At 33.5% G+C, this 16,974-nt stretch overlaps 4 protein-coding genes and 1 pseudogene across 5 annotated transcripts; 3 read left to right on the forward strand and 2 right to left on the reverse strand.

The window, feature by feature from the left end:
- The first annotated feature begins 2,222 nt into the window (after positions 1-2,222).
- LOC125860096 (GDSL esterase/lipase APG-like) lies at positions 2,223-4,806 on the forward strand (annotated as a pseudogene). The gene is made up of 5 exons (XR_007445810.1): positions 2,223-2,644; positions 3,156-3,286; positions 3,437-3,670; positions 4,059-4,314; positions 4,408-4,806. The product of XR_007445810.1 is annotated as a GDSL esterase/lipase APG-like (transcript).
- A 1,165-nt stretch (positions 4,807-5,971) lies between these two features.
- On the forward strand, positions 5,972-6,962 carry LOC125857686 (putative F-box protein At1g67623). The gene is made up of 3 exons (XM_049537298.1): positions 5,972-6,153; positions 6,240-6,420; positions 6,561-6,962. Exons 1-3 carry the CDS (start codon positions 5,972-5,974, stop codon positions 6,960-6,962), a joined length of 765 nt encoding a protein of 254 aa, XP_049393255.1.
- Positions 6,963-7,505: 543 nt separating this feature from the next.
- LOC125860103 (putative F-box protein At1g67623) lies at positions 7,506-8,740 on the forward strand. Its single transcript, XM_049540000.1, has 3 exons — positions 7,506-7,690; positions 7,965-8,145; positions 8,330-8,740. The coding sequence occupies exons 1-3, from the start codon at positions 7,506-7,508 to the stop codon at positions 8,738-8,740; spliced, it is 777 nt and encodes a 258-aa protein (XP_049395957.1).
- Positions 8,741-8,853: 113 nt separating this feature from the next.
- Positions 8,854-11,554, reverse strand: LOC125860106 (protein CHUP1, chloroplastic). The gene is made up of 4 exons (XM_049540002.1): positions 11,191-11,554; positions 11,025-11,110; positions 9,900-10,661; positions 8,854-9,820 (listed from the first exon to the last, which is right to left on the reverse strand). The coding sequence occupies exons 1-4, from the start codon at positions 11,354-11,356 to the stop codon at positions 8,957-8,959; spliced, it is 1,878 nt and encodes a 625-aa protein (XP_049395959.1). The 5' UTR covers positions 11,357-11,554; the 3' UTR covers positions 8,854-8,956.
- Positions 11,555-12,036: 482 nt separating this feature from the next.
- On the reverse strand, positions 12,037-15,601 carry LOC125860104 (uncharacterized). The gene is made up of 9 exons (XM_049540001.1): positions 15,426-15,601; positions 15,271-15,336; positions 15,077-15,182; positions 14,444-14,486; positions 14,084-14,156; positions 13,001-13,088; positions 12,842-12,898; positions 12,632-12,710; positions 12,037-12,414 (listed from the first exon to the last, which is right to left on the reverse strand). The coding sequence occupies exons 1-9, from the start codon at positions 15,494-15,496 to the stop codon at positions 12,401-12,403; spliced, it is 597 nt and encodes a 198-aa protein (XP_049395958.1). The 5' UTR covers positions 15,497-15,601; the 3' UTR covers positions 12,037-12,400.
- Positions 15,602-16,974: the final 1,373 nt, after the last annotated feature.

Here is a 16,974-nt window from a genome sequence, read left to right on the forward strand (position 1 = left end):
TTTTTCCTTTTTTGTTTTTGTTTTATTTTAAATTATTTTTTAAATTTCTTGAGATAAGACTACTAGGGTGTGTTTGGTATGAAGGAAAACATTTTCCAAAAAATGTTTTTCAATTTTCTCATGTTTGGTTGGGTTAAATGTTTTCCAAATCAACTCATTTTCCTCAAATTTAAGAAAAATGACTTCCCTTTAAAACTTAAGGAAAACATTTTCTAAAACTCTCTTCCGACCTACCCACCCTAGCTTCTTTGATGCAATGATATAGTAAAATTGATTACTGGCCCTGTTAGCTTCTTTGACGCAATGATTGTGTCGAAGCTGTAGTCTTCAATTATTTTCTGACACTTCTTGGCAATTTGCTTGAAAATTCTCCATGATGGTATGCTAGAGTTCAAAATACAACTTATATGACGCAAGTAATAACAAAATATAATACTTTTTTAGTTAAACATCAGTCTTATGTTGCACAGCTATAAATTAAAGGAAACTTTCGCAAATAGCCACGGTAATAAACTTAATTATGCTCTATAGCTATAGTTTGATATTTACGGATTATAGCTACAATTTAAGTTGTCTCGTTTGTATAATTTGCGGGTACATTTGTATAATTCAGTTATTTTTGTATAAACTCAAAATAACGAATTTATACCATTACAAACATCAGAATGGTAAACAGTTATATAAATTATATTATACAAATTCCAAATTATACAAACGTGCAAATTATATAAAACTAAAAAGCTTAGCCGCATAATTATAGCTAAAAGTGATCGCAAATTGTAATTAAAGGAAATTATAGCTATATTAATTAATTAACTAGTATATACTATTTGTTTATACGCTTAATTTTTCTCATAAATTAATAACACTATTGCAACCGACAAAAGGCAGTAATGGGCTAATGGCTAGCTTAACGTCCCTTCTATTTACGAAAAATTACTTAAATACACAACACTTCTTTATCTATTCTCAATTTTTTTCTACCCTTTTACTAAAATACAAAAATCTCTTATTTTCCCCAATTCAACTTAATCGGATACTTTATTAGTTTAAGCATCCGCCCGTTATTAATTAAAGTATCCGCGCTGCTATATTATGCATCCGCCCGTTAATTAAGTATCCGTATTGCTAACAACTTAATAATTTAAGTATCCGCCCGTTATTAATTAAAGTATCCGCGCTGCTATATTATGCATCCGCCCGTTAATTAAGTATCTGTGCTGCTAACAACTTAATAATTTAAGTATCCGTCCGTTATTAATTAAAGTATCCGCACTGCTATATTGAGTATCCACACTGCTATATTATGTATCCGAAAAACACTAAAAAAAGAGATTTTTGGTAATTAATGAAAGTGTAGGGAAAGGAAGTAATTTCTTTCTTATACTATGTCATTTGCCTAATTTTTACTATTTATTTGTTTTTAATTAAAATGACCGTACTCAAAATTTGCACGTCTCATGGTGATTAGTGGCGGAGCAACATTCCTAGACCTTAATATTAATGAAAATTAATAAGAAATATAATGAAGAGGAAATAAATCTGAGCTCCACTTTTTTATGCTAATTAATATTTTTAAAGACGTTTTTGGGGAAAGTCTCAAGTGGGGCATAACAAAAATATTCTAAATGTAAATGAAATATATAGATTCATAGAATGTAGTAGATTCATGAAATTTATGCCCTTTGTTTTCAAAACTTACGCCTGGCCTAGTTCTACCTAAACGCCTCACCTTGCGCCCTTCCTTTCAAAACACTTGCTAACCAATCGACTCCTTACTCAAGGTATAGACGGATCTGCAATAAATTAAAAGGAGAAAAGAAAAACATATATATTTAAGTCATCACTTTATTGGTGTGCAGAGGTTAGCCTTAACCCCTACCATGTCATTAGACTATAACATCCAAAAAAATTATAAAAGTAGAAGGGGAGATGAACCTAACCTCAGATAGATTAAACAATTCATAGAAAGGCTGAAATGACATAAATTTTCATACAATAATTCAACTAACAAAAATAAATAAATTGTCGTATCTTCTCCTTGTGCGAGGAAGTTGCATGAAGAAAAGAATTCTATACCTAACCTTAATCATAATGACTCTCCAAACAGATTATAACAAAAACGTAATAAAGCCTTAACTCTAAAGTAGGTAGATAAGCAACAAATTTCAAAGTTTTGAAGAAAATTAAGTAATGCTGACAGAATTACAAAGATGAAATAAATGAGCACCTGGGCCAATGTAGTCTGTTCTCCCTTGCTGTTTCAGGTCCCTTGTATTGAATGCAGAATTATTCATCCTTTAATTATTGATGGGATCAGACTTGCAACATACTTCTCATTATATAGTTTTCAAGTGTCTAGCTAACACACATAGTACGAAAATGGGCATCCACAATAATAAACCAGCATTGGTATTTTTGTTGGTGGTGTTGTTGGGTTCTGCGATCCGTTTGAATAGTGCTCAAGATTCGACAACGCTTGTTCCAGCAATCATAACATTTGGGGATTCAGCTTCTGATGTAGGAAATAATGACTATATTATTACTCTTTTTAAGGCTAATTATCCACCTTATGGAAGGGATTTTGTAACTCATCAACCTACTGGTAGATTCTGCAATGGAAAATTAGTAACTGATATGACTGGTAAGTTAACTTGCTAATTCCTACTCTATAAAGTGTTTAGTATTGACAATTTTAATGAGTTACGATCNTTCTGATGTAGGAAATAATGACTATATTATTACTCTTTTTAAGGCTAATTATCCACCTTATGGAAGGGATTTTGTAACTCATCAACCTACTGGTAGATTCTGCAATGGAAAATTAGTCACTGATATGACTGGTAAGTTAACTTGCTAATTCCTACTCTCAAGTGTTTAGTATTGACTATTTTAACGAGTTACGATCACTCAACGAACAGTTTTTACTTTAGAAAATCATTCAACTTTGTTTTGTAACACAACTATTGTTCACCTATATTGTTATTTGAGTATAAAATCATTCAACCAATTCAGGCGGTAGATATTATTTACAGAGAACGGAACTCATTAACTTCAGCTCAAAGTCTGTATTTATATTTAAAGATTCAATTTCTAGATTCGCCTCTCCTGTTAGTTTTTAGTTACTACTATCAAGCTAACAAATGTGGTTGTAGCTGATGCACTTGGCTTCACTACTTACCCGGCTGCATATTTGAGCCCTGAAGCATCGGGGAAAAATCTCCTTATTGGTACTAATTTCGCTTCTGCTGCTGCTGGCTATGATGATAAAACAGCCATCCTCAACGTAAGTTTTACAAATGCACTGTTGTCATTATATAGTCGATGTCTTTACTAGAACAGGCAGATAGTGAAAGACCGTTTTTGTTGTAATGCATCTTTAGTCATCTAATACGAATTTTGAATTTGGGGCTGACAATTTTTTTTGGTGATGCAGCATGCAATTCCATTGTCAAAACAGATGCAATATTACAAGGAGTACAAAACCAAGCTAGCAAAAGTTGCAGGCAGTCAAAAAGCGGAATCCATCATAAAGGATGCACTCTACATATTAAGTGCTGGAACAGCTGATTTCTTACAGAATTACTACTTCAATCCTTATCTTAACAAAATTTCTACTCCTCATCAGTATACTTCTTATCTTGTCCGCATATTCACTCGCTTTGTCAAGGTAAATTGTTAGTTATGAGCTATTTAGCTATAAATTAGCAATGATACAACCTCCCCTTCTTTTTGTTTTGCTTTTTTTTAAAAAAATTAGTGAATGCTAGTTTTTTCTATATATCTTCTTAAGCTAGGGTAAGTTAGTCTGCATACATTCTATCGGCCTGCCAGACCCACCTCACCTGTGAAATTACACTGAGTTTGTTGTTGTCGTTGTTAGTTATTTAATTTAGTAGGTTGTGATAAATGTTGCATTTTGATTTGTCAACATATACACTTGTTTTTGCTCCCAATATTTTGATGGATCAGTTATTCGAATTTCAAATCAATAAATGGATCATAATCCAACTGATTTAAACTTTGATAGATTGATTTTGCCACCTCTGTTATTTCAGGATTTGTATGGACAAGGAGCAAGAAGAATTGGGGTTACTTCATTGCCACCATTGGGGTGTCTCCCAGCTGCTAAAACAATGTTCGGATTTCATAAAAGTGGTTGTATCTCAAAAATCAATAGAGATGCCAAACAATTCAACAAAAAGATGAATTCAACTGCAATACAATTGCGAAAGCAACTTCCTGGCCTTAAGATTGCTATCTTTGACGTTTTCGAGCCCATGTATGACCTCGTCAATTCTCCGTCAGACCACGGTAATTTTCCATATAAAGTCTACTATTCCACACTGCTTATACAAAATCCTGCGTACAACTTTGTTATTGACATAATCATTTGGTGATTATTAGGATTTGTGGTAGCAAATCGAGGGTGCTGTGGGACAGGTAAAGTGGAGACAACATCACTATTTTGCAACCCAAAGTTAGCAGGGACTTGCAGCAATGCAACAGAGTATGTGTTTTGGGATGGAATTCATCTATCTCAAGCTGCTAACCAAGTCCTAGCTGATACGCTTATTATGCAAGGCATCTACCTACTTGGATAACTAATACAACAAAATTTGTGAATTTTAGTAACTCAGTCGATTAGCTATTTAAATTTTCGCTTTGTTTCTCACCTTGGGCTTCCCAGGAGTATTTGTTTAGATGAAGATGAAAATGATGTCTTGTGTTGTTGTCCATGCTTATTTAATGAATGTTCCATGTTGTGTGTGTGTGATGTATCTCCCGCAGTTTTGTCTATTAAATGCAAATTGACATCTCCTTCCTTTCAAACTTACTTATCGGTTATATTAAAAATACATTTTATTTTTATTACTCTCTTCTTTCATTTTTACTTGTTAACATTTGAACTTCACACACGGTTAAGAGAATTGATATGACTGTTTTATCATACTACTCTTATTAATTAAAATAACATGTTTATTAGGTTTTGAAAAATGATTTGTGAAATACGTAAGGTAAAGCAAGAAAAAAAATTGTCTTTTCTTAATATGTTAAAATTGACAAGTAAAAATAAAAATTTATTTTTGAAATAATGGACTAATAAAAGTGAACATAAGGAGCAATTATCACTTTTAGCATATTAAAAGAAAAAAAATCATGTTTTACCCTCTGACATTAATTACTTATTCTTCGAATCATTTTTCAAGATTTAAAACTATATATCAATTAATATACAATATTCATATTAATTATTATTTCTTAAGATCGTATAAAGTTTAAAGTGAATAAGTAAAAGTGAAAAAAATAAAATATTTTTAACCATGTTTATCAAAATTTCAGAAAATAAATTGAATGTGGTTATACAATCAAACCTCTATCTATATAGGTAGCGTTTATCTGAAAATTTAATGAGGTAGCTATTAGTAAAGTGTCGCAATTGTCAATAAGACAACAGGAATACCGAATAGTCCAAAATATCTTTATCTTATCAAAAATAATTTAAATACATCTTCTGTTTCATTATACATTTAATTTGAACCCTACAATTGTACTGTGACAATAATTTCCCCTTAATTTAGATGGACTGCCCACTCGGAAGCTAGGGAATAAAAAGACCCACTTAAAATTTCCAAATTCTAAATAAAAAAACCATCCCAATTTTTTTTACTCATTGCCTTGCCCAATGTTACACAATTTAAATAAAATAGTAAAGTTATATAAAAAATTCTAAAATCAAACCTCTCACAACGTACATATAAGAAAAGGGGAAAGTTTTCCTAGTAACGCCAAACACACTTTTCTACTTTCACCTGAAATAAGAAGAAAAAATAAAATCAACAAACTAAAGAATTTCCAAATCCGATTAAAAGAAGGAAAACTGAAAGAAACAGAAACTAAGCAGTTAAAACGTATATATATAACACAATTGCGTTCATTATTTGTCATAAGTTTAATTGTTCAAAGAAAAATGGTGATCAGTCGTCATTCAAGAAAAAATATGAAGAGCATTGCAAGAAGACGTAATAATAACAAACTGATCAAAGAAAATGTTTCTTCTTCAATTGAATCTCTTCCCAATGAGTTACTTACTGATATTGTTGCGAGGGTTGCTTCTTTTTCCTTCAACAATTTCATCAATGTCAAACTAAGGTATGGTATATATATATATATTTATAAACATCTTATTTTTTTAAACGAACAAATTTTTTTTTTTCCCTAACTGATTGATATTTTAGTTGCAAGGTTCTTAATGAAATTTCAAATGAACGATACGTGTATCAAAAGGCAATACTGGTAGACTTTCCAATAGAACCTTCATGGCAAAAGGACAAGGAAGAGAAGATAAATAAAGTTACTTCTTTCATGGAGTTATGCAGAGAATGTGGGAATACAGAAGCCTTATATAGAAAAGGCGTGGTAATAATCAATTTTAAACTTTATACTCTTACCTTTTTTTTCCTACTAGACACTCACAACTCAAGATTTTGAATTTATTTTGTATGTGTTCAGGTGCCTAATTGATACTAATTTGTATTTAAATGTGTTTTTATTCTCAGATGGACTTTTTCAAAAACGATAGGCCAGAACTTGCAGTGGAATTGCTGAAGCAAGCAGCAAAAGGAGGCCACATTGGGGCATTGTATGTGATTGGCATAATTGGAATCTTCTTGGGTGGTGAATTCAAGCGAAAAGGGGTAATGTTGATTGGTAACATGAAAGAAACAGAGACACTTAGAAAAGTAACAAGGGAATGTCGAAAGAGTTTAGAAGTGATCTTGAAAAATATTTGGGTGAAGAATCCTTTAGTTTTGGGAGAAAGACCCACTCGTTGCACTATTCAACATCGCAGGAATGGCTGGCCTCTTGACAGTGACGATGAACAAGTCGATTTTCATTGTCATACTTGTAGTAGTGATGAAGAAATTGCTTATATCATTAGCATTTTGCCTACAAATTAGAATTATCTGTAATTATCTTTCAATTATGTAATATTTTTTTACTTTGAACAATGAAGTTGATTCGCTATTTGTCAAGACTGATATTTGCCTTCAAATTTTCATTGAACATTGAACAAAAATCTTGGCCTCCACATTGTTAGTTTTTTTAGTTGATTTTGAAGTTCCATGGTAGCAGTTTCTTGCTCCTTGAGACCATAATACTCTGGCAGGAAAAATCCATCTCTGTCCTCTTGCAAAAGAAACAAAAACAGATTAGTTCGTAACAATCAAATATTTTATTCTTTAGAAAAGTCACAATTCTTCAGAAAAGACAGATCCCTTCGGTAAAGTTGAAACTCATCATAAAAGTCATGATCTTTCGGAAGAGTCGCAACATTTCAGAAAAGACAACCCTTTGAAAAAGTCATAACTCTTCAAAAAAATCACAACTCTTCAGAAAAATAATAACTCTTCATTTTTCTATTCAAACTTTTTAAAACCCAACACATAACTCAATTGCATTCATTGTTTGTAATGTAATAATAAATTTCTTCAAGAAAAATAATGTTGATCAATGGTCATTCAAGAAAAAATATGAAGAGGACCGCAAGAAGAAGAAATAGTAATAACAAAGTCATAGAAGAAAATTCTTGTTCTTCCATTTTATTGCTTCCCAGAGTGTTACTTACTGAAATTGTTGCAAAGGTTGCTTCTTCTTCCTTTAAGGATTTAATCAATGTCAAACTAAGGTATGTATATATATTTATAAGTAGGAATACAACCTAGTTAATTTTCTTCTGATCTACTGGTTCTCTCAATTACTGTTCCGTCAATATTTTAATTAATTGTTTACTACATTATAGTCTTTTCTTAATGTTTCAATATATATTTTATTTTGCATCCTCTGCATACACATTTGCACTAGAATCTACGGATTATGTATTTTTGTTATGTGTTGTTTCCCGCTCTTCACCAGGTTGGTATTTAGAATTTTTTTTTTTTTTAAATCAATTGATATTTTAGTTGCAAGATTTTTAATAAAGTCGCAAAGAAACGATATGTATATCAGAAGGTAACGCTGGTAGACTTTCCGATTGAACCTTCATGGAAAAAGCAAACGCAAGAAAAGATAAATGGAGTTACTTCTTTCATGGAGCAATGTAGAAAATGTGGAAATACAGAAGCATTATACAGAAAAGGCGTGGTAATAATTAATTTTAAACTTTACTCTTTACTTTGTTCCTACTAGATACTTACAACTCAAAATTTTTGAAAAAAGAATCCGCAATTGTTTTGGTGCGTAATTTGAACATGATTAATTTGAGTGTCTAAATGAATTTATCGATGTATTCAGCGTAACTGATACTTAAATGTGTTTTTATTCTCAGGTGGACTTTTTCAAAAACGATAAGCCAGAAGTTGCAATGGAATTTCTGAAGCAAGCAGCAAACGGAGACCACTTTGGAGCATTGTATGTGATTGGCATAATAGGAGTCTTTTTGGGGGATGAATATAAGCAAAAAGGGGTAAAGTTGATTGGCATCATGAAAGAAACAGAGGCACTTAGAAAAATAACAAGGCAATGTCGAAAAAGTTTAGTAGAGATCTTGAAAATTATTTGGGTGAAGAATCCTTTGATTTTGGGAAAAAGACCCTCTCGTTGCACTATTCAACATGAAGAAAACATTCGCAGGAATGGCTGGCTTGACAGTGACGATGAACATGTCCACATTCATTGTGATGCTTGTAGTTGTGATGTAGAAATCGCTTATATCATTGATGTTTTGCCTACATATTAGTATTACCTATAATTATCTTTCGAGTATGTAATATTTTTTGGCTCTGAACCATGGGCATAAGTTGATTCGTTATTTGTCAAGTCTGTTATTTGTCTTTAAAATTCATTGAATATGTACAAACTCAGTAACATAAAATGATTAGAATTCAGAAGTCGTGAGTTTTAAACCATGATTCCGCCTCTGTGACTGTTTGAGCAAACTTTATTTGCACAAATGTTAGAAGGAACTAACAGATGATGATCTCCTGCCAAATCCCATTTTAGAACGGGACCCTTTTAAAACTTTTGCATACTTCAGCAATTCTGCTTTCTCAGGCTCATCTTTACTTCTGTTTTCTTGAGGTGAATCCAATCTTCTTGAACCTGACGACGAACCCCCATCATTATTTTGCCTACTATTCATCGGATAGTTGTTGTTTTCTCCTAATTTGCCGCTCCTTGAACCTTGAGACACAGAATGTAGGTCCAGAAATTGTTTGGATGAACCTTGCGAGGACGTTCTTGACCTGATGTTGAGACCATTAGCTCCGGAATCTATGTACCCTGGAGAATAACTAGAATGTCCTGCTACATTATCTTCTAGAGTGTGCACCATATCCATAGAAGAACTCCGACTAAGTGGGCGGCCTTTTCCTCTTACGAGTCTCATAAGCTTACTAAACACTTTATTTTTGCTCGAAGACTGAGTCTTACGGGGTGATGAGTTATCAGTAGAAGTTTCATCAAATTCAACAGAGTCTGTAAGAAAGGATGTTCGGGAGGAGGACCATTCGGAATCAAGATCACTAACATTAACCTCCCTTTCCCCTTGACTTTCTTCTTTATTTGCATATTCAAGAATTAGTTGCTTGGCTTTCTCCTCTGACTTGGGGCTCAATGTTTTGCTGAGATCTCTTGCAATTGTCTTACCTGTGACTGGCTGATAGTTCCTCAGCTCATGCCGCAAGCAAGCATTTATCCATCGGAGATAGACTAGTTCCTCAGCATCAGTGCAGCGATCTGCTTGAAGGCGCTCAACATCCTTTGCTAAATCCTCATTTTGCTTTTTCAGCTGTAGAGTTTCCTCCTTCAGTGCTTCTGTCTGAAACAAGAAATGTTCAATAAGTACATAACACTAAACAAAACGAAAAAATGAAACGTAACATGAACAGAAGAATTACTTCTTCGTTCTCCAAGACAGAGGAAGCAATGATCTGAACAGATTCTAATCTATGAGCAAGATCTGAATTTTCTTTTCTTAAACTTTGGTTAGATTTATTCAACTCATCAGACTGATTCTCCAAATCCTTGAGTCTTCGGAGCTTTAACTGGACATTCGATTCAGCTTCAACGGTCTTCTTTTCCTGATCATGCAACTTCATAACTTTTTCTTGAAGGGCTAAAATATGTTCTTTACTATGATCAGCTTCTGATCTCACTTTCTTTTTTAGTTGCTTAATCTTGACTTTTGCAGCTTCGAGCTCACAAACAACTTTTCCATAATCAGACACTTTAGCCTCTAACCTCATCTTATCTGCGGTCAGTGACTCAATCTTGAGACCAAAAATCTTGGCCTCCACATTGTTTATTTTTAGTTGATTTTGAAGTTCCATGATAGCAGTTTCTTGCTCCTTGAGACCATAGTACTCGAGCAATTGTATTTCTAGAATCCTCTCCCTCTCTTCGAGAGTTTTAACAATGTTTTTCAGGCTCTTAATCTCTTGCTCATGGTTAACAATTTCTACAATTCTATATTCTCTGGGTGAATCTTCATGCTGCATCACTGTTTCAATGTCTCTCTTTGAGGTAGATAAAGCAAGTTCCTTTACAAGTTCATTGAACTCTGGCAGGAAAAATCCATCTCTCTCCGCGTTGAATATACCACTGCTAGATGGAACACCTGTGGAATTATCAATAATGTGTTTAGAGATGTGAAGTTCCTCCTGCAAGAGAAACGAAAAAACAGATCAGCTCGCAACAACCAATATATGTTGTAGGAACAGTTTAAAGATTCACTATGAAGCAACTTCTTTTGTTTTCACTACTAACATAAATTGTTCGATGCCAACTGTAGAGGGAGAGGATTTCCCTGAAACAATGTGAAGTCATCCTATTTCTCACTCGCTGTCCATGGGGTTGTTGACTAATGACCTAAAAATACATGATGTTCGAGCACCAAATAGCAATGACATGAGATTGACTGGCCAGGTTCGACAAGACAAGTGCTAGCCCTGGTACAACTTCCCACAAATCTAACTATATTACCCAACACATTTTGTTAACAAAGAACAAATGTATAATCTTACGTGTTTCTCTGATTTCCGGGAGGAAGGTGACGGAGTTGCAGGGGAGGCATGATCATCAATATTTGTGAGCTCGTAATTTTGACCACCTGTAAACTCAATTCACAAAATCAAAATCAAAATCAAACAAAATATTAGGAGAAAAGAACATTAAGATACAAAAATTAACCTGTTGCCAATGGTGGGGAGGATGAATTGGATTTGGAATTGGAATTTGAGGGTTTGATTCTTTTGGTTCTGAAAATGGTATAGATAATTCCACCAAGAGATATAGCCAAAACAACGCCAACTTTGAAGACAACAGGCCTTATTATGTTCCTATTATCTCTCACCATTATCAATTTTTCTTACAAACATCATCATGGATTTGAGTTTCCCTCTTCCTCCTCCTCCTCATCTAAATACCCCCAACAACACAAAACACACAGGGATAATTGAAACAAGCAAGGGGGAATCACTTCTCCAGGATGATAAAGTTAGAAAATGATAATGGTGTTAGGATAATTATAATCAAAATTTATTCCTACTACTCTATATCAATGTATATATATTTTGAGATAATGGCCTATAGATGTACTGCTTTTTGTTGTTGATATTTCAATATTTATGTGAAATACTTATTTACATAGGGCGCAAAAAAAAGCGACAAATCTAAATTCAATGCATTATTATAGGTTTCATGTGCATCTTTTAGGCCTAGTAGATAATGATATCATAGTTAAATTCATTCATAAATATAATTAATTCTTTTTTTAAAAAAAAAAAAAAAAAAAAGGAAAGAAGGTTACAAAATGAGAAATCGAACTCTAAACAACAAAGGGAAAGTTTAGGTAGTCAGGACTATACACAAAAGCTTCACACAAATCACGTATGAACTTCCTAACTATCATAAATCGATTCTCAAAACAGAGAAACTGACATTTTTACTCCTCAAAAGCCCTCTACTCAAATACTCTATGAAGTTAACGCAAATTAAAATTTTAACCCCAGTATCACATTCTACATTTGAACACAGAAATGGATAAATACTCAAATTGTGTATTCATTCGCGGTGAGACATTGTGGCTGAGGAATTACAGCTAATAAGCATTGATAATAGTTCTAGCAAGGTATGCGCTTCAGCACAACAATATACACACGGACCGCAAGTAGATCCCAAATGCGGATTTTTTTTTTTCTATCAGAAACCAGCAAAATGAAAAAGATTCATATCTTTGGGATTTGGGATACAGAAATTCCTAAGGTACAAAATTGACAATGATATTTCAGCAATTATCATCCAACACTGCAGAGAGATGGAAGTCTTGTTGTAGTGACAAAATGTTGGCAATTGGAACCACCATCCAGAGCTTGGGAATTCATTGTTAACTTCCATATCATCAAAATCTTGGAGCTGCAGAAATACAAGTAAAGAAGAGATTAGATGAGAAATCGAGAAACAATTGACTAGAAAAGGATAAGTGTGTTCCCTTTTTATTACGTCAAGGTGGGGGTGAGGAACTAACCCCTCAACCCCAACAAGTGCTAGGGATTTAGATTTTTGAAAAATTCCGAGTAAAAATTTTTGCAGCTGTAAGAAAGAGACAATATATGCAACGAGTAGGCTTTACCTCCACCAATCGTTGCTTCAGGCAACCTTTCAACAGAGTACTTGTGTTGAGTGATGTACATGATTGGTACACCAGGGATCTGATCATTCAACGTTAGATGACAGTTTTTATATATATATATATATACATAAGAAACAAAATACGAGAGTTAAACAGCAGAAGAGAGGAAAAGGAGTACAAAAAAAAGGGATACAAGCTAATCTGTCATACCTTGCGTATTCTACGCTTCAAATCTCGATCACATGTTGCGACAATATAGCACTTGTGCTGTAGAGGAATAAAATCATCCACACATGCAGTAGGATTACAAATTGGTTTACACAACTAACAAATTCAGAGAACATTATGCACAATGGATTAAGATCATACCTGTGTAACTCTCTCAACAATACAATCATCGGCATATGTCCCTTTGTGAGTACAGGGAAGCCTTTCGAATCGGGGATCTTTTGCAATTCTATTTACAACAAAGAAAAATTTAAGGGAATAAGAACATCCATTATCATGGGGACAAAAACTAAAAGACATGTTTTTGCCACCAATTTCTCTGTTGTTGAAAGGGAGGAGTTCACATTATAATCTAAATGAAATAACGATGAAGAAACAGATTTATTTTTGCATAGAACTTCCAAAAGATTACAGAAACTTAAATCCATTAGTACTATACAAAGTTTATCATCACTAGAAGCTGAAAAGAGCATCTGCATGACTAGTAACATAATTTGCTCAATTAAACACAATTTAAGGCAATGCTACTAGCTGCCCTGCTATTGATCTGAAAAAGACTCTGCGAGGTAGTATTCTTTGCACTCATGAAATGGTTGGTTCCAAAAAAAAAAAAAAGAGCACACGGAGAAACAGAACAGTCTTGCAGAAATTATAAGTTATTTACAGTTTATACAGGCCACCCACAACAAGGTTTTCTGTTCTGCGTTTATCCTTGGAGCACATATCAACTCATATCTCCTTCAGGTCAAATTGTCTATTTTCGTCTAAGGGCCTTTTACTTTTTTCATCATGTGGGGGTCAGAATTGATTCCTGCTTATCTACTAGTCATTTCGTCAATTCATAACTATCTATGTGAAGGGATAAAGCTTCAACTAATGCTTGCATATTTCTTTTTCCCCTTTTTTGTGACAAAACGTTTCTATTTTTTCTTCACCCTTTGCATTCGAGGAAGGACTAAGAAATGATTAAGCCTTAGATGTACACAATATAGTTTGTTTTATTATGTTGATATTAAATTAAACAAAATTATAACCATAAAAACTAATTAACAATGCCCTTGAATCACTAAATATATATACGGGGGAAGTTTCTCTACAAAAACCGCTGCTCTAGCAAATCATCCACCCTTCCCAAGTGTGAGAAAAAAGGGACAAAACTAAACAGCAATTAACTTAATACATTTTGACTAGTGACAGAATCAAAAGATAATTTGAAACAAGTACCTAAGAGCAACGCGGTATTTCTGACCCAGCTTCTCAAGCTCAGCCATGACACAGTCTGTAATGCAAGGAGTACCTGTGGAAGGAGAATATGTAACTTTTCTGTAAATACAAATCCAGTTCTTCTTTGGGATTTTTCAGTGATGAATTCAGATAGATCACAGTAGCAATCACTTGCATCAAGAATTTTAAAAATTAAAACAAAAAAAACACAGTTATCTCATTTCATTTTGACAATGTTTTGAGACACAACTATTATGTGCCTCCATACTTTAAACACAAATGTATTCGACCGAGGGAAGATTGTGATAAAGAAGCGGGGATGGGGAAAGTGAGAAACCACCTAGGGATGAGGGAACTTACATTTGGCATACAAGCAATCCATCATCCCTTTCTCCAAATCCAACTGAAACAAAAGAGGTAAGCTCGATCAACTTAGTCATAGAAATCAGAAATAAACCATATATCAAGGTAAAATACATCATTAGACAGAGAGCCAACAAAAATAATATCTAATCCACATTATTCACTAGCAATCACTGTCCTCTGACTTTTTTGTAGAAAGGCAACTACTATCTACCTATTGGATGGAAAATAAAGGAAGGGAAAGACAATGAATCTGAGAGAAGAAAATGTGTGTTGTTCTTAATCATTCCGGCCACCATAAAGCTAAGCAAGAACTTCTATCACCTATATAGTTAAATATCTAAAGTTATATGATACTCAGTTGATTTCTAGCTGCCAAGCCCGGAATTTTAAAGCATAATGGATGTCACAGCCACTTTATCCACATAAATTCTCAACAACTCAAACCTTTCTGATGTGAGATTTTTTAAGAATCCTATGTTTTTTCCTAACACATATTATGGTACAAACAAGATATACAAACTTGAAGGCTTAATGCTGGGTGGAATAAATATATAGCGGAGACGACACCAAGCCTGTGAAACATTAATAAATTCTTTTAATTTACAAAATTAAAAAGAAGCCACTTACTTTATTCTGAATGGAGAAATTAATAAAGTTAGTATCAACTAAAACAAGATACGGCGGCCCCAAAGCTGTGTTGTACTTGAAGAAGAGTGCAGACGAAACATAAGGCCTGAAACATATAACCCAGCAACTCAATATTCAAAATCAACAACGTCTTTTGCTTTAAATTAGAAATTGAAGCTAAAATACAAACTTACACGTTTCTTGGGAGCTTCTCTTTAGTTAAATCTTTCTTATTAGGGTTCAAAACTGCCTCTTTATGCCTGGAATTAAAACACCATTAAAATTCAAAAAAATAAAAACAAAATACGAGAAAAGATGGGCGAAAGAGGGAATCAACACAATAACTCACTCCTTGATTGCTTTGTGAGTAACCATTTTCTTCATCACTGCGAATTTGGGAGCCTTTTTTGCTTTCCCCATTTTTGGTTCTCAAAATCTGAACTGCACGAAAAGCTCCTGCAGCTGTAGTGCAATTTCAGGAATGTGCTCTAATTCTCAAAACCCTAACGTGATATGGAGCGGGTCAAGATGCGTCTTGAAAAGTCGGTCTTTTAATTGGGGAAAAAGTTCGTGGTTTTGGGCCCAGTATTAATGTTTGGAATTTTTACCCATATATAACCTATGATATGATGACCACAATAATATATCGGTATAACAATAATTTGAGAAAATACATCATTATATCATTTATCTATAACACTTTTTTTAAAAAGACACTTGAACTTTGAAAAGGTCCTAATATCCCCTTATTCTTTTTCAGGGTGGATTAATTACCCCCTAATGAACCTATGTGGCACACAAAATGTATTTCACTCGCCACTAGCGAGTGAGATAAACAAAAAAAATTATTATTTTATTTATTTTAGCATTTATTTAGTTAGAAATATGATTTTCTTTTTACTCTATTTGTGTTTATTGTATTTTTGATAATAAAAAAAGTTTTATTGTATTTTTGCAATTGGGACCTATCGGCTCTCCGATGAACAAGCTGCCATGCTTGCATTGAAAAATAAATTAGCGGCCATAGAAAATTTCCACTCCAAAGCTTTGAAGAAAATTGATGAGATTGTTGAAAGAGAAAGAGATGAAAGCGGAGTGACGTGGTGGAGGAAGATCGAAAAGAAGCGCCAGAGAGATCGACGACGACGACGACGAACAACTAAGAGGGAATCACCAAGGGTCATGTTCAAACAAAGTAGAAAATACCCCATCTGAATTAGAGAGAGACTTCCGATCTTTGCAGATACAACACATCTTGATTTCGAGCAAAATTACACAAAAAAAAATTAACCATGAGAGAAAATAGAAGAAATTTTGCTCCTATAGATTTGCTTAGCCATTGTTGAGATGTGTTATTGATGTTATGGCAGTGGCGGCTATGCGAGAGAATTGCCACCGCCGGCGAAAAGAACGGCTATTGATGTTGAATTATTTTTGAAGAAGAAGAAAAGATAAATTATTATTTTATTTTTTAAAAAATNCTCCTATAGATTTGCTTAGCCATTGTTGAGATGTGTTATTGATGTTATGGCAGTGGCGGCTATGCGAGAGAATTGCCACCGCCGGCGAAAAGAACGGCTATTGATGTTGAATTATTTTTGAAGAAGAAGAAAAGATAAATTATTATTTTATTTTTTAAAAAATGAATAAGAAATAACATATATGAAAATAAAATTTTAAAAGTAACCTAATTGACACGTGGTAAGTATTGATTGGTGCATGTATGCACTTTCTTTCTTATATATTTGGGGTTGATGAAAAAATGAGATATTTTTACCACTTTTAAATTGTTTAAGGAGGGTACTAGGACCTTTGTAAAGTTCGAGTGTCTTTTTAAAAAGAGTATTATAGTTGAATGGGGTAATGATGTATTTTCTCCAATAATTTATCAGTATAAC

This window comes from Solanum stenotomum, chromosome 3 (genome assembly GCF_019186545.1).
Source record: "Solanum stenotomum isolate F172 chromosome 3, ASM1918654v1, whole genome shotgun sequence".
Lineage (NCBI taxonomy): Eukaryota > Viridiplantae > Streptophyta > Magnoliopsida > Solanales > Solanaceae > Solanum > Solanum stenotomum.